The 24,205-nt window shown below is 49.7% G+C and overlaps 2 protein-coding genes and 1 long non-coding RNA gene across 3 annotated transcripts in view; 1 reads left to right on the top strand and 2 right to left on the bottom strand.

The window, feature by feature from the left end:
- The window catches only part of LOC134434656 (zinc finger protein 418-like), a gene marked incomplete at its 3' end in the record, with an annotated part of 79,824 nt that overhangs the window by 5,691 nt on the left and 49,928 nt on the right, over window positions 1–24,205 (bottom strand). The gene's annotated exons all lie outside the window — the stretch shown is intronic.
- LOC134434668 (uncharacterized) lies at window positions 769–1,714 on the bottom strand. The gene is made up of 2 exons (XR_010031899.1): window positions 1,431–1,714; window positions 769–1,083 (listed from the first exon to the last, which is right to left on the bottom strand). It is a non-coding gene; the product is annotated as an uncharacterized LOC134434668 (long non-coding RNA).
- Window positions 8,892–10,582, top strand: LOC134434667 (zinc finger protein 239-like). The gene is made up of 2 exons (XM_063183306.1): window positions 8,892–9,046; window positions 9,199–10,582. Exons 1-2 carry the CDS (start codon window positions 9,025–9,027, stop codon window positions 10,203–10,205), a joined length of 1,029 nt encoding a protein of 342 aa, XP_063039376.1. The 5' UTR covers window positions 8,892–9,024; the 3' UTR covers window positions 10,206–10,582.

Genomic DNA, 24,205 nt, shown 5'->3' with positions numbered 1-24,205 from the left:
GCAGGGGGCGAGGGGGAAGGGGAAGAGAGGTATTGGCACACCTGGGGAAGGGAGTTTACAACACATTGCAACATCCTGGGAGGGTTCTGGAGGTTTTGGGGAGGGGCTTTGGGGGCTGTGGAAGGGTTTGGGGAGAGGATCTGGGGGGGTCTCAGGGGACATCCAGGGCTGGGCCCGATTGGGGTCTGGGGGCAGGTTCCTTCCAGGCACGGGCATTCCAGCATTCTGTCAGGGACTCCCTGCCCTTCTTCCCTCTGCTCCCAGCTGCAGAATGTGCAGCAAAGCCACCTTTGCTGTCTGCTCAGGGAGCCCAGCCAGCTGCTGAAGCCTGACCCTGCCCTGCACAGCTCCCCTGGCAGGCACGGCAGGAGCAGCGCCCTGGCAGCCTCAGCAATCGCCCTCTGACATCTCTGGCACGCACTGCCATGGGCTGCAATTCCAGCTGCCAGCAAGGTAAAGATGCTCCTGCCCTTCAAGGCCAAATTCTGAAGGGCCCAAGACACAAGTGCAGCAAGATCTTACACAGACATTTAACTGCCAGCCTCTATAACTTCATCCAGGGCTGTTTGAGCACCTGGATGGGGAAGGAAAAAAAAATCAGGGGAGGGTCTTTGGCTGGAAGCTGCCACAGGTAAAGAGAGACCCTGGAAAGGAAAAGGAGCAGACCAAGGAAGGCAGGAAAGAAGGCAGGACACAAATGGCAACCAGCTGACAAGGTGGCACTCTGAAAACCAAACCTGGGCTTATGGAATAAGAATGGGACAGAAATGAAGAATTCTGAAACTTTATTTACTTGGCTTCTCTGAGCAATCTGTGAAGCCAGGACTTCACCATCCTGACAGGGAAGAAGCATTTTCTAGATCAAACCTGAGCTTCGTCCCTTTTACTCTGAGCCCAGTAAATCTCAATGAAGTAATTTGTGGTCGTTTTCATCAAGGGCCCAAGCTCTTTGTTCCAGCACATCCAGCAAGCACCAGGCAGGACAACACAGGAACCCAACACTCAGCTGAGGGATTCAGAACATCTAAACACCAGCAGGGCACATTGCTCATTTTTGCTCCAATAGATTTGAGAAATGAAACCCTGGGGATGAGAGCTCTTTTTCAGAGCAGTAATTGCTAGTTGATGTTAATGAAGTTGATAGGGTCTGAATTTGAAGTGTTGGTCTGTTGTTAAACATTGAACGTTACAGTTCTAGGACTTGCCTTTAGTTGCCGCTATCCAGTGTTACCATTTTTCCCTGTATTTGTATCTCTCCCCGGCATACTCTGTATTTGTGCCCCTTTCCGCCTCAGCCCAGATTTGTATCCCTTCCCGTCCCAGACTGAATTTAAATGAGACGCTGTGGGAACTCCATGAACCCTCTCCGAACAACAAACCAGCACATAAACGATGACTTTACCCCAGCAGAACCGCACTAAATCACCCACCCTTGAGCAGAGCCGGATTCTGTCCTGCCCCCATAATTTTAATAGTGCTCAGCTTGGAGGATCCCCCTATGCTCCGAGCCAACGTTGCCTTCCTAAGGACTCTGGTGAGGACGGAAGCCCCGGCTGTGCCGAGAGACAAAGCTGCGCTGCTGCTGCTGCTGCTGCTGCTCCTCCTCCTGCTCAGCGCGGTCCTGTGGGAGCAGCGGCGCTGTGCGCGACCCCTCGGGTTCCGCACCCAGAGCTGTCTTTAATAAAGGCCTTTTGAAAGGAGCTGCTCTCCTGGCCCTGTTTATCACACTGCCAGAGCCCCTCCCCAAAACCTCCAAAACCCTCCCAGGACACCCTCAGGACCCCCCCAGAGCCCGCCCCAAACTCCCGCAGGACCATCCCAACACCCCCAGACCCTCCCAAGACCTTCCTACGACCCCACCCCAAAACCCTCCCAGACCCTCCCACGACCACCCCGCTTCGTGATCCCTCTTAGGACCCATCCGCGCCCCCCAGGTCCCCCCTCAATGCCCCAGGGCCCCTCCCCAGACCCCCCAGGGCCCCTCCCCAAAGCCCCCCCGGACCCTCCCCCGCCCCCCCGATCCCCTCTCCGGCCCCTCCCGCTCCTGTCCCGAGCCCGGCGGGTCCCGGCGGCGGCGGGGAACAGGGCGCCGCTTCTGGCTCGCCTCTGATTGGCTGGGGCGGCGCCGGGGAGGCGGGCCTTGCTGAGGGGAGCTGCGTCGTGATTCGTTAGTTCGGGGCCGCGCAGCGCGGTGATTGGTCGGCTCGGCGGGACGCGCCGCTCTTGGCTAGGGGTGTCGGCGGACGCGGCTTGAGCGAGTCTGGATCGTTCTGAGGTGGGTTTAGGGGGATCTGAGGGGAAGTGGGAGGGTCTGAGGGGATTTTGGGGGATTGTGTGAGGAACTGGGGAGTTGCGAGGTTGGTCCGGGGAGAAATTTGGGGGACTCTGAGCGGATTTCATAGGGTTTTGGGGGGAATTGAGGAGTCTGAGGGGGATTTGGGGCAGTCTGATGGATTTGCGGGGGAGGTCTCAGGTGGGTCTGGGGTGAATTTCGGGGGGAAATGGGGGGGGTCTGAGAGTCCTGGGGAGGTTTTGGTGCCCAGGGTGGTTCTGGGCCAACCCTGGGGGGGCTCTGGGCGGTTTGGGGTTCCTGGAGGGGTCCCAGGCCCACCCTGAACCGGGGTCTGGGGGTTTCAGGGGGAGGGGGCACAGCAGGGGTTCCCCCCCCCCCCGGTTTTTGGGGGTCTCCCATGGTGCCCCCTCCCCAAAAAGCTCCGAGGGCCCTCTGAAGTGGCTCCTGTTCCACCGGCCGGTGCCCCCCGTTATTAATAAGAAGCTTGACTAGGCCAATATTCAAGCAGCAATCAATTTATTATTTATTATGGTAAAGTATGAGCAATACAGGGCTGGGTACAGTGGGGGAAGTTTTCCCTTCAACTGCACACCGATAATTGATGGTTACAGGTATTTGTAGGGGTAGTCATCAGCTTTTTTCAGTAGTTTCTATTTCTAATCTTTTACTCATCATCAATTTTTATTCCAAATTATTACATCACAATTCTATACACTATTGTGATTTTAATTTCTCAGGTTGTATCTCAAAGGAGTATCTCCAGATGTTGATGGTCTAGTTTCCAAAAGAAGAAAGACGAATCCCATCTGGTGGGGTCCAGCTCCACAGATGTGTGTCCACCTTTTAATTGCAGAGACCATAAATCTCATTACAGTGATGTCCAGCTTCTCTTTGGTTGAAACCATAAACCCTTGAGGTGATGTTCATCTTCCTTTCTCAAGGTGTTTTTCTCTGCTTCAAAAAGGCGTGAGATAAGCATATTTCCTTTATATATATTCCAAAGCTATAGTTTCAAGGATACAAGTAAAATTCTAAAATTATACTTCAGAAGGTTATTATTGCAGAGCTTTTTTATGGATGAAATGCAAGCAAAAAGGAACATCCTTAACACCCTAATTCCAATGCTCCTAAATCAGCTAGGGTTAATTGCAAACAAAAGAGAGGTTCAAAGGCCTTTTTCCATGCTTTATTTTCCTCAGTTATTATTAGAATTCACAACTATCCCGTTGTTGATGTCCACACATTTCCCATTCGCAAGTACACACGTCAGCTGTTTGTACCTGACACAAAACACAGCTTTGCCTCTCACACCCCTGATCCAGGACGGGCCCACTGAGTCTGGGGGATTCTGGGGGGGTTTGTGGGGATTTTGCGAGGGTTTTGGGGATTTTGGGGTGACTTTTTTGGGCTTTGGGGGATTTTATTGTCAGTTTCTAAGGAATTATTTGAGGTTTTGGGATGTAATTGGGCGAGAATTGCGTGATTTTCAGGCTTTTGTATTTTGGGGGATTTTATTGGGGTTGTGAGGGGTTTCTTGAGAAAGGACTTATTGAAATTATTTGGAGTATTTTTTAATCTTGGTGAGTTCCACTGGGATTTTCAGAGATTCTCTGGGGTTTTCGAGGGTTTTCTTGTAATTAGGGGGGATTTTGTGGGATTTTCATGGAATTTTGGGGGGCTTTTGGGGCATTCCTTGGTGTGGGGAAGAGCTGAGAGGCACCAAAATCTCCTTAAAACTCCCAAAGTCCAAATAAAACCCACTAAATCCCAATTAAATCTCTCAGAATCTCATTAGAACACCCTAGAATCCCAATAAAAGCCCACAAAATCCTTTGAAATCCCAATAATCCTGACTAAACTCCTCAAGTCCCCCAAAAATGTCCACAAAACCATAAAAAGTCCCACAAAATCTCCCCCAAGATCCAAAGAAATTCTGGCAACACACAAAAAAACCCCACAAAACCCATCAAATCCCACCAAAAATCCCAAAAAAACCCAAAATCCCAATGAACCCCACTAAATGGCTCCACAATGCCAATAAAATGCCCCAAAATCTCCTAAAAATCCCAATAAAACCCTCAGAATCATTGGGAATCCCAAAAAATCCCAACAAAATCTCAGTAAAACAAACAAAATTCAAAAGAAGCCACAAAAAATTCAATAAACCCCCAAACACCCCAGAAAAACTCCCCCTCAACATGCCAATAAAATCCCCCAAAATCCAAACCACCCCAAAATCCACAAAACCAGCCACTCCCAGTCAATGCCAGTATGATTCCAGTCGCTCTCAATGCGGTCCCAGTGTAACCCAGTATGGACTCAGCTGCTCTCACTGTGATCCCAGTTGCTCCCAGCATAATTCCGGATGTTCCCAGTTCCTCCCATTATGATCCCAGTTGCCCCAATAACAGTCCCAGTCCCTCCCAGCAGGGTCCCAGTCATGCCCAGTTGCCTCCAGGGTAGATTCAGTTTCCCCCAGCATCGTCCCAGTTGCTCCCAGCATGATCCCAGCTGTTCCCAGTGTGGTTCCAGTCCCCCCAGTATGGTTAGAGACACTCCCAGTGGGTTTTAGTTTCCTCAGAATGATCCCAGTCTTTCCCAGTTGCTCCCAGTTTCCTCTAGCACAATCCCAGTTTCCATCTGTACTCAAAGGGTGGCCCCAGTTGCTCCCAGTATGATCCCAGTTGCCCCAGTTATAGTCTCAGTGCTCTCAGCATGGTTCCAGAACCTTCCAGCTGATCCCAGTTGCTCCCAGTGTGTCACATTTTCCTCCCAACATGGGCCCAGTAGCTCCCAGTAACCCCCAGTCAGGTTCCATTCACTCCCAGTGTAATCCCAGTATGATTGCAGTCTACTCCCAGTATGATCCCAGTCACTTGCAGTCTAATCCCAGTTGCTCCCAGTCACTCCCACGCTGATGCCAGTGCCCCCACTGTGATCCCCGTTGCTCCCAGCATGGGCCCAGCTGTTCCCAGTGTGCTTCCATCACTCCACTGTGGTTACAGACACTCCTAGTATGGTCCCAGTTGAACCCAGTTGTCCCTGCTCTGGTCCCAGTTACTCCCCAGATGATCCCAGTCACTCCCAGCATGGTCCCAGTTCTTGTTACTATATTTCTGGAGTCCCAGCTCTCAGGCTGCCACAGCTCTCGGCTGTCCTATCTTCTATTGCTGTTGTTATATTTCTAGAGTCCCGTACCTTCAGGGTGCTCTTCTCACACACAGCTCTTCACAGCAGTGTTGCTCCTGCTTCTTGGTCAGGGCTCCTCCAAGGCTCTCCCTGCACAGCCAACCCACTCCCTTTTATCCCAGTTATCTTCATTAGCCACAGCAGCCACCCAATTAAGGACATCACAGCTGCAGCCCATTTACAATTAGGATCAGGGCACGGCCACTTATACAATACATAGATATTACTAGGACTCCTGCTATACCCACTCACTCCCAATTGCCCCCAGTGTGGGCCCCGTTCTCCCCAGCATGGTCCCTCTTCTTCCCAGTGTGGTTCCAGTCCCCCCAGTATGGTGACAGACACTCCCAGTATATCCCAGTTGCCCCCAGCATGTCTGTAGTCATTTCCAGGCACTGCTAGTGGCCCCAGTAAGGTCTCGGTTCTCCCAGTATGATCCCCCAGTCATGCCCAGTATATCCCAGTTGCCTCCAGCATGCATCCAGTCCTTCCCAGTTCCTCCAGTTTGCTTGCAGCATCATCCCAGTTTCCCTCACTTGCTCCCAGTAGCCCAAAGTGTGATCCCAGTCACTCCCATTCAACCCCAATATGATCCCAGTAAGCTCCAGTTTGATCCCAGTCACATGCCAGCCCTCCCAGTGTGGTCCCAGTATAATCCCAGTTGCTTCCAGTTTCTCCCAGTATGGCCCCAGCTGCCTCCAGCATGGTTCCCAGTTGCTTCCTAGATCAGCCCAGTCAGTCCCAGTATGATGCCATTTGCTCCCAGCATGCTCCCAGTTGCTCCCAGTCAGGCCCAGTACGGGGGATGATGTGCAGGGTGTGTTCCCAGTCGCTCTCAGACACTCCCAGTATTAGTCCAGTCCCTGCCAGTATGATCCAAAGATGAGCCCAGTGTGCTCCCAGTCCCTGCCAGTGTGAACCAGTTGTGCTCCACATGGTTCCAGTTGCTCTCTTTCACCCTCACTTTTGTTCCAGTCACTCCCAGTATCTCCCAGTGTACCCCAGTTTCCTCCACCGTCTTTCCAGTTCCTTCCAGTATGATCCCATTTGCTCACAAGCACTCCCAGTCAGCCTCAGTGTAGTGGCACTCACTGCCAGTATTATCCCAGTCACCTCCAGCATGATCCCAGTTCATCCCAGTTGAAGTCCAGCAGTTTCCAATCACCACCAGCATGCACCCAGTCACTCCCAGTTCCTCCCACTTGCTCCTAGCATGTTCCCAGTTACTCACAGCTATTCCCAGTCACACTCAGCACCATCCCTGTCACTCCCAGTTTATCCCATTTCTCCCTAACGTGGTCTCAATTGCTCCCTGCAGGCTCCTACTCACTCCCAGTATGATCCCAGTATGATCCCAGTCTCCATCAGTGCGATCACAGTCTGGCCTGACATGGCACTATGATCCCAGCATGATGTCAGTACAAACCCAGTACAGTCCCAGTCACTCCCGGTACGATCCCAGTATGATCCCAGTACAAAGCCAGTACAGTCCCAGTCACTCCCAGTACGATCCCAGTGCAGCCCAGTCCCTGGCAGTGCTGCCACTGCTGGGATCCCCCAGCCCTGTGTGTGTTCCCCCCTGGCGGATGTGCCGAGAGGAGCCCCAAGGGCTGGCAGTGGCCAGGCAGGGTCCCCAGCAAGGCCCAGTTGGGATGTGCAGCCCCCAGTTTGCCCAGTTTGCCTCTCGTTTGGCCTGGGCCGGGCTCCCCTCGTCCCCAGCGGCTGGGAGCAGCCGAGAGCCCCGCGCTGCCCATCCCGACCTGTCCCGGCTCCATCCCCGCTCCTGCCGCGGGCTGCGAGGGCTGCGGAATGGGTACTGAGGGTATGGCTGCTGCTGGGGGAGGAGGAGGGGGGAGGGAAGGGCAGGGATGAGGGGGGAGGAGGAGGAGGGGTAAGGGAGGAGGAGGAGGAGAAGGAATGGAAGGGGCAGGATGGAAGAGGTGAAGGAGGTGGGTATAACACAGAGGAGCTCGAGGAGGGATGGAAGAGGAGGAGCGGGAAGAGAAAGAGGAGGGAAGGAGGCGGGGTTACAGGGGAGGAGGAGAGGGAGGAGGGATGGAGGAGGAGAAGGAGGTGGGGATAAGACAGAGAAGGAGCGGGAGGAAGAGGCGGGACAAAGGCTGATCAAGGCTGAACAGAAGGAACCGCGTTGCAGCCCTGCCTGAATTCGCAGCCCCCACCCGTGGGATCATCGTGCCCCCCCCCCCCCCCCGTCGCGCCGGTTAGCGGGGAGGGGGAGCCCGGCCCAGACATCCCGGGGGGTCCCTGGGTTGTGTTTTTGGGGGGATGTTTGGAGAATGAAGCAGTCCAAGGCTGAGCGGAAAAGGCCCCTCGGGGGGACATCGGGGGTGCCGGTGGCAGTGCCGGCAGGGGCAGCCTGGAGGAGCAGAGCCCTGTGTGCCCCAGGAGCCCAAAGTGGGGAGCCCAGAGAGGGGGGAGCGCCGCCATGGGCGGGAGCCTCAAGAGCCTGGAGAGGGACAGGGGGGACTCCTTGGAGCCGCTGCAGCCCCGAGCAGAGAATGAGGGGAGAAGGGAGCCCGGGAGCCCAAACAGCCCTGGCATCCCGAAATGGGGAGAGCCAAGAGGGGGGGAGCTTTTGGCACTGCTGGGACTGCCAGCAGCCTGGGCAGGGCGGGCACCGAGGAGAAGGGGCACCCCCAATCCAAGCGTGACCCCAGCAGCTGGGACAGGGGGCAACCCCCGAACACCAGAGGGGAGGGACCAGGGACAGGGAACTCCTGGGAGGCTTTTCCTAGGCTGAATCTTTTGGTATTTGGGAGGTTTTTATGGAGCCCACGTGGCCAGTGACTTGTAGAGATGGACTCAGGCAGAGGGACATTCAAACTGAACATGTGTTGAGGAAGATGAAACAGGGAAGCCTCATAAATATGATTGTCTGGCAAAAGAATTTGAGAATATTGAAACTCTAAGCAAGATTGAGATGGAAGCAAGCTTTGAGATACCTTAGTGAACAACTGGAAAACAATTGTGTGGCCTGACTAAAGGTAATCCCCTTTTGCTGAAAAAATTCCCTCTGCGTGCAGACAGACCCAAGGGTCTGGGCAGACCCTACTAGCTCAGCAGAAGGGGTCCAAAGTGGTGTTTTCAGGGTTTAAAATGTAACACAGTGTCATGATGTAATGATTCTTACAGGCTGTATGTAAATGCTCTAGGATTTGTATCTTGAACTAGATTGGTTAGTGAGAAATAGAATATTCAACAGAGAAGAAGATTTATTGTATTGTAATGGGAAGCTTACTCTCTTACTCTCTTCCCCTCTTACTCTCTCACCCTCTCACTCTCTCTACCCCTCTCTTCTCTCGGGCCCACTCCAACCTGTGGCTGGCAGCTCCAAGCAGGGCCTTGCACCCAGGCCTTTTGCAATAAACCGCAAGTTCCACGACCTGGCTTCAGAGATCTCTTGTCTCCGTCCGTCCCGACCATCCTACCCCTCAACGCTCCTACAAACGTGCTCATCCCTTGTTTTCCCCAAACCAGGATTTCCCATTGCCAACCCCTGGGATGCTGCGAGGAAGAGGAAGATGCCCCGGGACACTGAGGCAGGTGAGGAGGAAGTCAGTGCCCCTTTCCCCTCTGTGCTGCTCCATCTCCCAGCCCAACACGGCCCCAGCTGCAGCTCAGCCCTGGGGAATCTCCTTGCCCTTGCCTGTGGCACGGAGGCAAATCCCATCCTGTCCTTGTCCTTCCTTCCCCAGAGCAGGAGCTGAGCATGGAGAGCAGGGAGGACAAATGCCCGCGGCAGAACCTGGTGGCAGAGGCCGTTTTGAGCGGCTCCACGGCGCAGGAAGCCAACGGGGAGGAAAAGCCCCGGAGATGCCGCACGAGGAGGGGCTGCAAACGCAGCTGGCAGGGATCTGAGGGGGAAAGAGCCAGCCTGGGCCGGGAAGGCAGCCGGAGATGGAGCCAAAGCTTGGAGCTGGTTCTCCATGAGCAGCTCCATGATGGGAAGAAGCCCCATATGTGCGTGGAGTGTGGAAAGAACTTCAGGTGGAACTGCGACCTGATCCTGCACCAGAGGACCCACACTGGGGAGAAGCCCTATGAGTGTGGCGAGTGTGGGAAGCGCTTCAGCCTGAGCTCCAACCTGATCAAGCACCAGAGAATCCACACTGGGGAGAAGCCCTATGAGTGTGGGGAGTGTGGGAAGAGCTTCTGTGGGAGCTCCAGCCTGATCAAGCACCAGAGGATCCACACTGGAGAACGGCCCTTCGAGTGTGGGGAGTGTGGACAGAGCTTCAGCCAGCGCTCCCACCTCATCTCGCACCAGAGGACCCACACTGGGGAGAGGCCCTACGAGTGTTCCAAGTGTGGGAAGGGGTTTCAGACCAGCTCCCATCTTGTCCGGCACTATCAGAGTCACACAGAGGAGAGGCCCTTCCAATGCCCCGACTGTGGGAAGGGATTCAGGTGGAACTCCACCCTCGTCAGGCACAGGCACATCCACACTGGGGAGAGGCCCTATGAGTGTGATAAATGCAGGAAGAGGTTTCAGACCAGTTCCCATCTCCTCCAACACTATCGGATTCACACAGAGGAGAGGCCCTTCTGCTGCCCCGAGTGCGGGAAGGGATTCAAGCACAACTCCACCCTCGTCAAGCACCGGCGCATCCACACAGGGGAGAGGCCCTACGAGTGTCCCCAGTGTGGGAAGAGCTTCTCCAGCAGCTCTGACTTGACCCGACACCAACGGAGGCACCGGTAAGGGAAGCCCTGCGAGTGTCCCGAGTGCGGGCAGAGCTTCGTGCGCTGCTCCAGCTCCATCCCCCACTGGAGCAGGCACTTTGGGCACAGCCCGGGTCACTCACATTCCCTGTGATCCATGTTGGCAACACACCTGTCTGGTTTTCCTTTTGGTTCAACCTTAGTTTTTTTCTCTTCTCCTTGTTTTTCCACTCTAGAAGCCAAGAGGGATCAATCTGTCACTTCAAAACCACTCAAATCCCACTGAAAATAACTGAATTTTACCCAAAAGGGCTCAATTCCACCTCAGATTGCTTGTTCCCTCCTCAAAAATCTCATTCCCATGCCAAACTCTCCATTGCACAGCTGCCAGGGTGAGATGGAGTTGGGAGGAGATTGGTAGAATTGGGATCTCAATTTGGAGCAATGCTATGGGGATTGTGTGGGTCGGGCTGGGTGTGTGGGATGCATTTGATAGCAAATAAAACTTTCAGACTGTATGGTTTCTGTCCCATTCATTTTCAGTCAGTTCTGTTTGCAGAGTGCTGCCTTCTCAGCTGATTCAATTTCTATAAAAATCCCCCTTTTAAAATCACGTAACCCAAACAATCCAAAAACCAATATCCAAATAAAACCACCCACACACAATTTTTTAAAAATAATTTTAATTTTTCAAGAGTACTTAAGGATGTTATTGAAGTTTAATTGTTTAGTTAAAATGTTTGAGAAATTAGAGTGGTGTTTGGTTTTGTGTTCAGTGTATTTGTAATATAAATTGGTTTACCAAGTTGTGTTAGATTGCATGTGAGTTTTTTTAGATATTTTTTATCTCAACTGTATTAGTCGTCAAGTTAAAACTTTCAAAAGTTATTTCTTGGTACATAATTTATTTATATTTATTGGTCATGTTATAGTAATAGTTATTGTTTTGGAATGAATCATTATTGGAGTATTGTAAGTAAGAGTTGAAATTACTATATTTCATTTTCATTATAATTATTTCATTTTAATAATTATCTTTTTCTTTATGATTTCATCCTAATTTTTTAAGATGATAGGAAGGAAGTTCAAGGGCAGGAACATTTTTTCCTGACTGGGAACTGGAATTCCAGACCCTGGGAGTGTGTGCAGGACCACACAGACTGGGATCAAATATGGGCTGGGATCACCTGGACTGGGATCACGTGGATCAGAACCCTCCAGACTAGGACAGCCTGCAATGGGATCAAATATGGACTGGGACTGTATGGACTGGGACCACACAGACTGGGCTGGGATCCTAGGGAGTGGGACCATATGGATCAGGATGACACAGACTGGGAGCAAATATGGGCTGGGTCCATTTGTTTAAGTAATATTGTTCTATAGTTTTTATTTCTGTTGTTATTTATGCTCAGTGGAATAGCTGCTTGTGTTAAACTGCCTGCTTGGATGGGATAACATCCAATGCACACAGGATGAGGACACGTGTACAGATCTGCCAACCATCAGCACTCCCCATCTGAAGGCAGAGTTCACCAAGGCCCAAAAGCTGGAGGTGATAAAGAGAAGGAGCCAAAACCACAGCCAAGAAACACACATGCTCTGAAAAGGCAGACCCAAGGAGGCGCCATGTAAAATCATTCCTGGAACATGTAAAGTAGGTTATGGATATGCATGAGGGTCTATGAATATGCAAGAGGCTGAAGGGGAAGGGTATTTCAGGGGGATCCCCGAAGGTAACAGGGTGCTCCTGGCTGAGTGCCAAGATGCACCCGGCCGTGATAACCTTTGCTCCATGGTCCTGGTCTCCCATTGTCTTTTAATAAACCTTTTACATTTTCACAGGAGAGTGAATGCTTTTTTCACAAATGGAATCTCAAGGACACAAGGGTCAGTGGTTAAGGCAAGGCTCTCCTGTGACCAAGTGGGGCCTCATGGGACACAGGTGCCACTGGGACATTGCCAGGTCTGGTAGGAACAAGGCTCCATTATTGCACAGCAAGGCCTCAGGGCACCCAGGAGAGCGGCGTGACAATGACATCTTGGGGAACCAAGTGTCACCTGCAAACACAACGGGGCCTCATGGAAGCCAGGGGCCACTTGGATATTGCCAGGGCAGGTGGAACTCAGTGTCCATTGTGACACAGCACAGCCTCATGGAACTCAGCAGAGCACTGGGACAGCCTGGAATCTCATGGAGCCAAAGCTCTGCTTTGGCAAAGTGGGGCCCACAGGACACAGGTGCCAGCGGGACATTGCCAGCTCTTGTGGAACCTGGTGTCCACTGTGAAAGAGCAGAACCTCATGGAAACATGGGAACCACTGTGACAGAGTGGAATCTCATGGAAGAAAGTGTCAGCTGTGAATGCAGCATGGCCTCACAGAACCCAGGGGCAACGGGGACCGTGCTGTGGCTCGTGGGAGCAAGGGGCCATTGTGACACAGCGGGGCCTTCTGGAACCCAGGAGAACATTGTGGGCCCATGGATTCTCATGGAATCACGGCCCCATTGTGACAAAGGGCAGTGTCACAATGGCCTCCTGGGTTCCATGAGTCCTCACTGTGTTTAGAACTGACACTTGGTTCCCCAAGATTCCATAGCATCCCTCTGCTCTCCTGTGATTTGAGGCTGTGCTGTGTCACAATGGACACTTGCTTCCACCGAGGCTGGAGATGTCCCAGTGGCACTGGGCTTCCATGAGGCCACGCTTTGTCACAATGGGGCCTTGGTTCCATGGATTCCATTGTCCCACAATGATCACCTCAATGCCATGAGGCCTGCCTTTGTCACAGTGGAACCTTGCTTGCACGAGCCTTGGCAATGTCCCAGTGGCACAGGGGTTCCATGGGACCCTGCCGTGTCACAATGGGGCCTTGGTTCCATCAGGTTCCATTGTGTCACAGTGCTCTCCCAGGTCCCATGAGGCCTAAAGCAAAAGCTGATTTTTACTCGTTGCTTGCTAAACACAATGCAAAACCATCATCTGGTGGAGAAACTTGGGCAGAGAACAATTGGTTTAATTTGGAAAATGTCATTGATAGAATATGTTTTCTGCAACATGAATCAAAATTCAAAATGGGCAAAAATAGAAATATTCTTTGCTCAGTCCTCGGAGGATGTCTTACTGCAGCCATAGAAAACCACTGTAAACGGAGAAGTGAAGAAATTATAATTATAGACAAGACTCACTTCAAAATTTAGTTGAAATTTTGCAAAAACAGTTAAATGAGGACAGAAATGAAATTTACATGCTGCGAGCTGCCCTTAGGGAAGAACAAACCAAAAACATATACAAAATCAACTCCTCTACAGAGGAGGAAGAAAAAGTAACACCTTGCATTAAAAAAATTTATCCTTACAAAGAACTCGAGGCAGCAAAACAAAACTATTCTTACAAAGAATCTGAAACAGTTAAAAATTGTGGGGAAAATTGCTGTCCTCATTTGAGACCTTTTATTAAAACTGAATATAATTATATTAATGATGAAGACCTAGATCCCCACATAACAACCAAACAAACACCATTCAGCGCTACCGAATTAGGTAAATTGAAAAAGGAATTCGGTCGCCTCCCCCACGAATCAGAAACAGAATATGTGTTCCGTGTGTCCCTCACTGGCGGAGACCAGATTAAGTTAACTGAACAAGAAGCCAGTGGTTACTGGGGACACGGTGTTTTCCTAACAACAGGAGGTAAGTGTGACTCCTGGTCTCTAACAGAACGTGCAGCCTATTGGGCTGGGGGAATAAATCCCTTGGAAAGGGGTGATCCCCTGGCAATTGTCAGTACCCCCGACAAGATCCTAGGAAGTGTACAAAAAGCTGCATGTTTGCAAATGATTCATGAGAAAAAATTAATTCCTGGTTTTGAATCCCCTGTGCAACTGCCTGTGAAGCCTGAAATTATGACCCCTTTAATTTGTGGGCTTCCAGAAACATTGAAATCAACAGCAATCACTATTCAAAAAACAATTATGGCTTTAAGCCCAATAGATGGCCTGGATAGATTTCTTAACAACTCCACTGATCAGTCTGAGTCCACCAACACTGCACCATCACCCTATACACCAACACAGACCGCCACCACACCATCTGATACACCTAGTAGCAGCCGTAAGATTTGGACATAGGGTGAGGTAGCAGTTGATTTAATAAACTATCGTAGGCAGTATGGGCCTGTAAAAACCCTGGAAGAAAAATCAGAAAAAACAAAAGGTGTCCGGTTTATGGGAACCCCTAACACTGAAAACACAGAACCAGGAAAACAAATTTCCAACAGACAACGCTGGTGGATGCTGGGAATAAAGAAAGGGGTTCCCCGGGACATAATGGATGGTTTACCACTTGAAAAATTGCAGAAAATCATAACTAACTGGAATTTTAGGAGATCAAACACCCAGCATAGTGCACCGATCCCCCTCCCTCACCAGAAACTAACAAACACTCCTACCAGTACACAGTTCAGTACACACAATACATCACAGTCTCTCCCACAGAACACAAGCAATGAGCCAAAGTTAACCCTTCTCCAGTTTCTCCCTCGGAATTGGGGCAGTGAGGCTGCATCTCAGCCTCTCCCACAGAACACAGCCAGCGAGCCAAAATTAACTCTTTCTCAGCTTCTTTCACAGAACTTGGACAGTGAAACCCTGGCTGCGTGTCTCCTGAAAAGCACCGGCAGTAAGCCGGAAGTAATTCTTTCGCAACTTCTTTCACAGAATCTAAGCAACATAACTGCCCACCCGCCCGTGCCCCAAATCACAAACAACGAAACTTCACCAACAGAGCTTTCGGGAAACTAATATCTCCGCTGCTTACAGGTGAGTGAAGGGGTGGAGTTTGGGTTTACGTATGAATGCTCACAAAAAATAAATCAGGAGACATGTTAATTACAGCAATTACAGGCCGCAAAATGTTCTGGTAACCTACATTGTTGATACGGGAGCCCAGATCTCTGCATTAACACATAGAGATGCCCAGAAATGTGGAGTTGTTCCAAGAAAAAGGCAATGCTGCGTTCTTAATGCTTTAGGAACCATAGAACCCATGAATGTTGCTTTAGTCAAAGTAACACTCCCTGGAGAAGAAAATCAATTGGTTGCCAAAATGGTAATTGGGGACATCCCGAATGCTAGGGATGGATGTCCTTGCAGGAAGGCAGTGGGAAGACACTGAGGGTTTTCTGTGGTCTTTTGGCTCTCTGCCACTTAACATTAGGCTGATTCAGACCCCACCTGCACTGCCTTACAGTAAAACAATCAATGTGAAACAGTATCCCTTGCCTTCTGGAGCTAGAGAAGGCATCACACCAGTTATTCAGGAATTGCGTGATCAAGGAATAATTATTAACACACACTCCCCATACAATTCACCCGTGTGGCCAGTCCAAAAGCCCAACGGGAAGTGGAGGCTTACGGTCAACTACCGTAGGCTGAATGCCAACACTGACCCTCTGACTGCAGCAGTGCCAAATTTAGCTGAATTAATAAAATCAATACAAGAAAAAGCTCACACAGTCATGGCAACCATAGATGTTAAAGACATGTTCTTCATGATACCTATACAGCCAGAGGACATGGACTGCTTTGCATTCACATGGGAGGGACAACAGTACACATTCACCAGGCTCCCTCAGGGATACAAACACTCTCCAACACAAGCACACCATGCTTTAGCTAAGGATTAGAAAAAATACCTAAACCTGACACTGTAGCTATGTACCAATACATTGATGACATTTTAGTAGAAGGAGAGGAAAGTAAAGAGGTGGGGGATATCCAGCAGAATATAATCTCTCATCTGGAGAGCCTTGATTTAAAGATTCCCTCAGAGAAAATTCAAAAGCCTTCTCAGGAAGTAAAATTCCTGGGAATTTGGTGGCGATCTGGTAGCACATGCATCCCACCTGACACTTTAACTTCTTTAGAGCAGATGAAAATGCCTGAAAACAAAAAAGACCTCCAGCAAGCCTTAGGACTGTTAGTATTCTGGAGGAAACATATCCCAGATTTCTCAATCATTGCTAGGCCCCTTTACAATTTACTAAGAAAAGGAATCAAATGGGATTGGACTCCTTCGCAGGAGGAAGCACTGCAATTATTGATTTTTGAAGCCACTGCACATCAGGCATTGGGGCCCATTCACCCTAAAGACCCTTTCTAAGTGGAATGGGGATTTGCCTCCTCAGGGCTATCAATACACATCTGGCAGCGAGGTCCTGAGGGTCCAACAAGGCCTGTCAGCTTCTTTTCCCGTGGTTTTAAAGATGCTGAGAAAAGATACACTACCTGGGGAAAAGGATTGTTTGTTGTTAGCTTAGCTCTCATTGAAGTAGAAAAAATCACACGGCAGCAAGCTATCATCTTGAGAGGTCCCTTCAAGGTAATTAAAGCTGTCACAAATGGGACCCCTCCACCTGACAGCATAGCCCAAAAATCATCAGTCAGAAAATGGTATGCTCAAATAGAGTATTACTGCAATAGTTTTTCTGTCACAGAAGGTGCTGCAAAATTCTTAGCCATACAAGACACTTGAGAGCCTAGATAGTAGCCAAGACAAACCTGCTTCTGTAATAAAAATAGCACCACCATTCTCACCTGAAATAGCAGCAAACTGTTGGTTTACAGATGCTTCCTCAAAGCGGGAAGGAAAAATTTGGAAATATAAGGCGGCTGCCTTACATATTTCATCTGGTGAAAAGATTATCACAGAAGGGGAGGGCAGCGCTCAGGTAGGAGAACTCATAGCCCTCTGGAGTGTTTTCCAGCGTGAGGCACAAAACACTTCTCCTGTTTACATCTATACTGGTTCATATGCGGTATACAAAGGCTGCACTGAGTGTCTCCCTTTCTGGCAACAGAATGGCTGGGAAGTTAACAGAATCCCAGTGTGGCAGAAAGATAAGTGGAAAGAAATCCTAGAAATCGCCAGTAAAGGAAACTTTCTGGTTGGTTGGGTAGCTTCTCATCAAACAGATGGAAATCAAGCAGGTGAATGGAACAACAAAGTTGATGAACTAGCAAGGCTTAGCCCCCTGAAAAAAGAAACTATTTCAGAGGACTGGAATCAACTGTTAGAATGGTTACATGTAAAAAGGCAGCACACAGGTGCCAAAGATCTGTACCAGGAAGCACACGCCCGCGGCTGGCCAGTCACCAGGGAAATGTGTAAAACATGCATATCGGCCTGCAAACAGTGCCGCAAGCGACTGGAAAGGCATCCTTTAGAGGATGACCCTCTGCATTTGAGGAAAGGTAAAGGCTTGTGGGATGCGTGGCAGATAGATTATATTGGTCCTTTTAAGAAATCAGGAGGTAAACATTTTGTGTTAGTAGGAGTGGAAATTGTATCTGGGTTAGTACAAGCTGATGCTTTTAAAAGGGCCACAGGTGATAATACAGTTAAACCTTTGCAGGGGTGGTTTGGAACTTTTCCAAAGCTGCAAGAAATCCAGTCTGACAATGGGTCTCACTTTACTGCCAAGGTAGTTCAGGATTGGGCCAGAACCGAAGGCATAAAGTGGACTTTTCATACTCCTTACTACCCTCAGGCTAACGGGATCATGGAAAGGACAAATGGCCTTTTAAAGCGGTTCCTTAAGCCCCAGAAAGCAAGCTGGGACTGTCGACTGTGGGAGGCTGTTAAAGGGGTAAATAGCAGGTGGGGAGTGAATGGCTGCCCCAAAGTCACTGCCTTTTACCCCACACCTCCAAGCATCATCCCTTCACTGGAAGGTCTCGACGATGCAAACAATCCATCACATTACCCTGGACAACCTGCCTTAGTGGACCTCCCCACGGTGGGCGAGGTACCATCTGTGCTGAAAACCCCTCTGAATAAATATGCATGGGTAGCCTCTGACGCTCTTGGAAAAAAGAACTGCATACACACACGCTGGATAATCCCCTCATTTTAAACTCCTTTCTGCCTCTCAGTGGCAGGATTTTTTGTTGTTCTTGCTTTTACAGGAGAACCCCGAGGGACATGAGAATCATCTGAAAACATGATAACCTTGCTAATACTTTTCTGCATTTTACCACAATTTCATGGACAACCCCCTGGTGAGCAGCTGTGGCCTGAAGCCATTGTCCAGCACACCAATGTTCTTGGAACCTATCCCAAGGGACGTTACCCAAGCCTGGCAACCCTAGTGCAGCATGACTCCAAGGTGTACCACCCGAATGAGTGGAGATGGGACCAGAATGAGTTGATGAGAACCCTGACGGGAACGGTTGGTGAGTCAATTGTGGTAACATGCAGAAAGGTGGAAGGTACCTTCCATGAGAAAGCCACCTCCATCATAATTGCTGGAAATTGTTTTGATTATTTGTGATTTGTTTTAATCATTTTGAAATTGTTAAACAAATGATATTGTTTTAATTAATTAATCATTTTTTGAAATTGTTATTATTAACAATGGAACACTGGAGAACATTGTTACCCAAAGGAATCTCATAGAACCAGGTGTCCATGGGGACAGAGATGGGCCTAATGGAACCTACTGGAACACAAGAGAACATTGTTTCCTGTTGGAAACCTGACTGCTGAGAATTTGTGTTTCTCAGCTCAGAAAGTCCAAAATTCTCAGCACTGATCTCATGGAAGCAAGTGTGAATTGTTACAGAACCCAGGAGACCATGGTGACACCATGGTGGAATCTCATGGAACCAAGTGTGAACTGTTCCAGGACCCAGGAGGCCATGGTGACACCATGGTGGAATCTCATGGAACCAAGTGCCCAGAATTTCATGGCTCTGCCTCATGGAGCCCTGGAGACCATTGTGTCCCAATGGGAACACATGGAACAAAGGCTCCTTAATGACACAGCAGGGCCTCATGGAATGCAAGTGATCATCCTCATGGAATGGAAACTCATGGATCCAAGGGTCCACTGTTTTACAGCGTGGCCTCATGGAATTCAAGAGACCGTTGTGATGGAATGGAAACTCATGGATTCAAGGGTCCACTCTTTTGCTGTGTGGCCTCATGGAATGCTGGAGACCATTGTGGCACCATCGAAACAAATGTCACAAAGGCTCCACTGTGACCCAGCAGGGCCTCATGGAACCAAGGACACCACTGTGATACAATGGAATCTCATGGAACCAAGGTCCAGTTGTGACAAAGCTGGGCCTCATGGAACCAAGGACACTGTTGGGATGCAATGGAATCTCTAGGATCCAAGGATCAGTTGTGCATACATCAGGTTCTCATGAAACCAAGCAGAACATTGTGACACAGTGGAATCTCATGGGAGCAAGGCTCTGCTTTGATCAAGGTGGGCCTCATGGGACACAGGTGCCACTGGGACATTGTCAGGCCTTGTAGGAACAAGACACCACTGTGTCAGACCAAGGCCTCATAGGACCTAGGAGGGCATTGTGACACAATGGAACCTGATGGAACCAAGGCCCCATTGTGACAAAGCATGGCCTCATGGAAGCCCAGTGCCACTGGGACATCTCCAGCCTTGGCGTAAGCAAGTGTCCATTGTGACACAGCACAGCCTCAAATCACAAGAGAGCAGAGGGATGCTATGGAATCTTGGGGAACCAAGTGTCAGTTCTAAACACAGTGAGGACTCATGGAACCCAGGAGACCATTGTGACACTGCCCTTTTTCGCAAAGGGGCGGTGCTTCCATGAGAATCCATGGGCCCACAATGTTCTCCTGGGTTCCAGGAGGCCACGCTGTGTCACAATGGCCCCTTGCTCCCACGAGCCACAGCACGGTCCCCGTTGCCCCTGGGTTCTGTGAGGCCATGCTGCGTTCACAGCTGACACTTTCTTCCATGAGATTCCATTGTGTCACAGTGGTCCCCATGTGTCCTAGGGTGACATTATGATGTTTGTATCACCATTCATGTGTTCTGTTAATGCTGGATATTATGTTCTGTGCCTTTAGGACTGGTTCTGAAGAGTGAAAGTTTTGTTTGGGTTTTCTTATCAGCCTGGCGGGACACAGACGGGCAGTACATGGTGCTGCTTTTGCTTTCTTGCTTTGATTTTTTGCTTTGCTCTATCTCTCGCTCTTGCTTCTGCTTTGCTTCTGCTTGCTTTTGCTTCTGCTCATTAGCTAGTTTAGCTAAACAGTCCAAATTTCTTCCTGGGCTGTTTCTCCTTTCCTTTTTTTTGACCATCTCGAACCTCCAGACTGGAACCTGGGAACACCGAGAGTTTGCACTTTGTAGCTGCAGCAGCTGCCCCAGTGCCGGGGGGACTGATGACAGAGCGACCACCCCAAAGAGAGACTCTCTGAATTTGTCATCTTTTTTTCAGAGTGGTGTCACCCCATATTGTTAACTCTGTGTCCTGGGGGTTGCAGTGCCTCCTAAATAAACAGGTTCTTTCCACTTCTCTCTGAGAAATTCTTCCCAAACCGGTTGGGGGGAGGGGCCCTCCTTTGGAAATTCTGTACCAAATTTGCCCTAAACCAGGACAAAATCTTGGTGCCCAACTCGTGGTGCTCGAGAGAGAGTGGAAAAACCCTGTTTTGACTGCATTTTGGTTGCCATTACTATGTGTTCATTTAAATCAGCTAATAGCCATGCTTTTTGAATTCATAATGTCTATTGGGGTAAAGGTTTGCATGCATTTCTGGTCCCTAGGTTTTTTTGTGATCTTAATACCTCTATGGTCCCTAGGCTTATTTTCTTATCCAGAAATAGCTTTAGTATTGTCCCTAATACATAGTTTTCACAGCAGAGGGGCTGTGACCAGAAGATCTCTCCTGCTGGGCTTGGTGGTAATGGTTTGTAAGAAGTTTATAAACATGCTGGAGTTTGCTCCAGGTATGAATGGTTCATGGCTATGGTTACGCACCCACTTTGTTAGAGGAGGAGCAAGGGATGAAGCCTTTCAGCCTTTGCTTTCTTTCTTCTCCTATGAATCGTTTGCATCACTACTGAAGAATGTTCAGTTTCTCCTGAATGTTAAAGAGACCATCTTTCTGATATTCAGTCTGGTAAGCTTCCTCTATACAGCCTGCAGCTTCTCTAGAATGAGGGCTGAGATTTCTAGACGGGCTGATGAGACCCCTAACCCAGGAATAGACCCAGGTGCAGAAAATCCTAAGTGGTGTGGGAGATGGGAGGATATGGGACAAATCCTGAAGGAATTCTCTGACCCTATAGTCTGGGATTTTCCCCATGAACAAATTCAGAACCCAGCTGAGGTGGGAAAATACCTGAAAGAGAAGTACCAGGATGAGCCTAAGGAGAGGAAGGTCATTGCAGTGAGCTGGGCCCTGACATATGCTTATCGCACACTGCTTGATACTGAAGGGCAGGAGACAGAGGCAGGGGGGCAGGGAGATAAATCAGCAACTGTCCCAGTGATTCAGGCTGCAGCCAACACCCCAGGCTCAAAGTCAGCAGACAAACCAGATAGTGAGCCTAAGCCAGCAGCTAAACCCATGGCTGTTGCTACCAGCACTAGAAGTGGGAAATGCACGGACAAGACCAATCAACCAGTGGATGATGATGATGATGGTGATGAAGGAGAAGTAACCTCAATGCCTCCTGACATAAAATCAGGAGTCAAAGCAGCAGGTGCAAGATCAGATGCAAATATTGAGTCCTTTTCCCTGAAGGACCTTTGTGGCTTACGGAAGGGTTACACTCGATGACCTGATGAATCCATAATTAGTTGGCTGGTCCGTCTCTGGGATGCTGCAGGCGAGGCTACAATTCTGGATGGCACTGAAGCGAGGCATTTGGGATCACTGTCACAAGATCCTGTTATTGACCAAGGAATGATGAGGGGGGCTAATCCACGCAGCCTCTGGTCACGGGTCTTGGACAGTGTTGCACAAAGATCCCTGTGTGCAGATGATCTCTATATGCAACAAACTCAGTGGAAGACCATAGAGCAAGGGATCCAACGCCTGAGAGAAATGGCCATGGCAGAGATTATCTTCTCAGATGATGTAACAACTAGGAACCCAGACTTAGTACCACGCACGTCTGTAATGTGGCGAAAACTTGTACGACTTGGGCCACATGAGTATGCTTCTGCCTTAGCCATCATGAAGAGGGATGAGAGGGATGAGACTGTGCTTGACATGGCAAGGAAGCTCCGAGCATATGCAGATTCTGTACATGGCCCAACACATGCCAGAATCGCAGCGGTAGAAACACGTCTGCAGAACTTAGAGGACAAGATAGAGGAGAATCATAAGAAGCTCAGAGAGGAGATTAAAGAAGACCTTCTCCAAATCTCCGCAGTACAGATCAGAGGTTCTGGTATTCAAGGCAGACATCTCCCAGATGATGAGAGACGGTACAACCCACGAAATGAGCTGTGGTTCTACCTGCATGATTGTGGAGAAAACATGGGGAGGTAAGATGGAAAACCTACTGCTGTTCTGGCACGACGGGTGTGTGAATTGAAGGAAGCCACCAGAAGGAAAGCAGCTCCAGTTGGCCGTAGCCAAATGGCCAGGTATGATGATGATGACATGTCTGATCCCCTTGAAGGAACATCCAAGACATATGCCCAGGGAAAGAAGGATAACCAGGCTTAGAGGGGCCCTGCCTCTAGCCAGGTAGAGGCCAGGGAAAATCGTGTTTTCTGGTCTGTGTGGATTCCTTGGCCTGGCACACTGGAACCACAAGAGTACAAAGCTTTGGCTGATACTGGTGTGCAATGTACATTAATTCCATCGAGACATGTGGGGACAGTCTGTTTCTATTGCTGGTGTGACAGGGGGATCACAGGATTTCACTTTGGTGGAAGCTGATGTGAGCCTGACTGGAAATGAGTGGAAGAAACATCCTATTGTGACTGGCCCAGAGGCCCCATGTGTTTTGGTCATAGACTACCTTCGAAGTGAGTATTTAAAAGACCCAAAGGGACTCAGATGCGCATTTGGAATAGCGGCTGTAGAGACAGAGGGTATCAAGGAATTGAACAGCTTGCCTGGACTGTCAGAAAACCCATCTGCAGTAGGACTCCTGAAGGTAGAAGAGCAACGAGTACCAATTGCCACCTCAACAGTGCACCGCTGACAGTACCGAACGAATCAAGATGCTGTGATCCCCATGCACAAAATGATCCGAGAGCTGGAGAGCCAAGGGGTGGTCAGCAAGACCCACTCACCCTTCAACAGTCCCATTTGGCCTGTGCATAAATCTGAAGGAGAATGGAGATTGACGGTGGACTATCGTGCATTGAATGAAGTGGCTCCACCCCTGAGCGCTGCTGTGCTGGACATGCTGGAACTCCAGTACGAGCTGGAGTCCAAGGCAGCAAGGTGGTATGCCACTATAGACATTGCCAATGCATTTTTTTCCATTCCTCTGGCAGCAGAATTGAGGCCTCAGTTTGCCTTCACATGGAGGGGAGTGCAGTACATCTGGAACCGACTGCCCCAGGGGTGGAAGCACAGCCCCACCATCTGCCATGGACTGATCCAGGCTGCACTGGAAAAGGGTGAGGCTCCAGAACACCTGCAATATATTGATGACATCATTGTGTGGGGGAAGACAGCAGCAGAGGTGTTTGAGAAAGGGGAAAAAATCATCCAGATTCTCCTAAAAGCTGGCTTCGCCACCAAGAAGAGCAAAGTCAAGGGACCTGCCTGAGAGATCCAGTTTCTGGGAGTGAAGTGGCAAGACGGACGGTGTCAGATTCCCACCGATGTCATCAACAAGATCACAGCAATGTCTCCACCCACCAATAAGAAGGAGACACAACTTTTCTTAGGCGCCATAGGTTTTTGGAAGATGCACATTCCTGAATACAGTCAGATTGTGAGCCCTCTCTACCTGGTCACCCGTAAGAAGAACACTTTCCACTGGGGCCCTGAGCAGCAACAAGCCTTTGCACAGATCAAGCAGGAGATTGCTCATGCAGTAGCCCTTGGCCCAGTCAGAACAGGACCAGAGGTGAAGAACGTGCTCTACTCTGCAGCCGGGAATCATGGCTTGTCCTGGAGCCTTTGGCAGAAGGTGCCTGGGAGACTCGAGGCCGACCACTAGGATTTTGGAATCGTAGCTACAGAGGGTCTGAAGCCAACTACACTGCCACAGAGAAAGAAAT

The sequence above is a fragment of the Melospiza melodia genome, unplaced genomic scaffold (genome assembly GCF_035770615.1).
Source record: "Melospiza melodia melodia isolate bMelMel2 unplaced genomic scaffold, bMelMel2.pri scaffold_45, whole genome shotgun sequence".
Lineage (NCBI taxonomy): Eukaryota > Metazoa > Chordata > Aves > Passeriformes > Passerellidae > Melospiza > Melospiza melodia.
Note: the sequence above shows the minus strand (reverse complement) of the source record. Positions and strands in the feature narration are given on the sequence as shown.

Bases quoted from the DNA above. Each gene is read 5' to 3' on its own strand.
- LOC134434667 (XM_063183306.1), top strand. From the start codon at position 9,025: ATGCCCCGGGACACTGAGGCAG. The intron at 9,047-9,198 runs GTGAGGAGGAAG...TTCCTTCCCCAG, and splicing joins GCCCCGGGACACTGAGGCAG to AGCAGGAGCTGAGCATGGAG.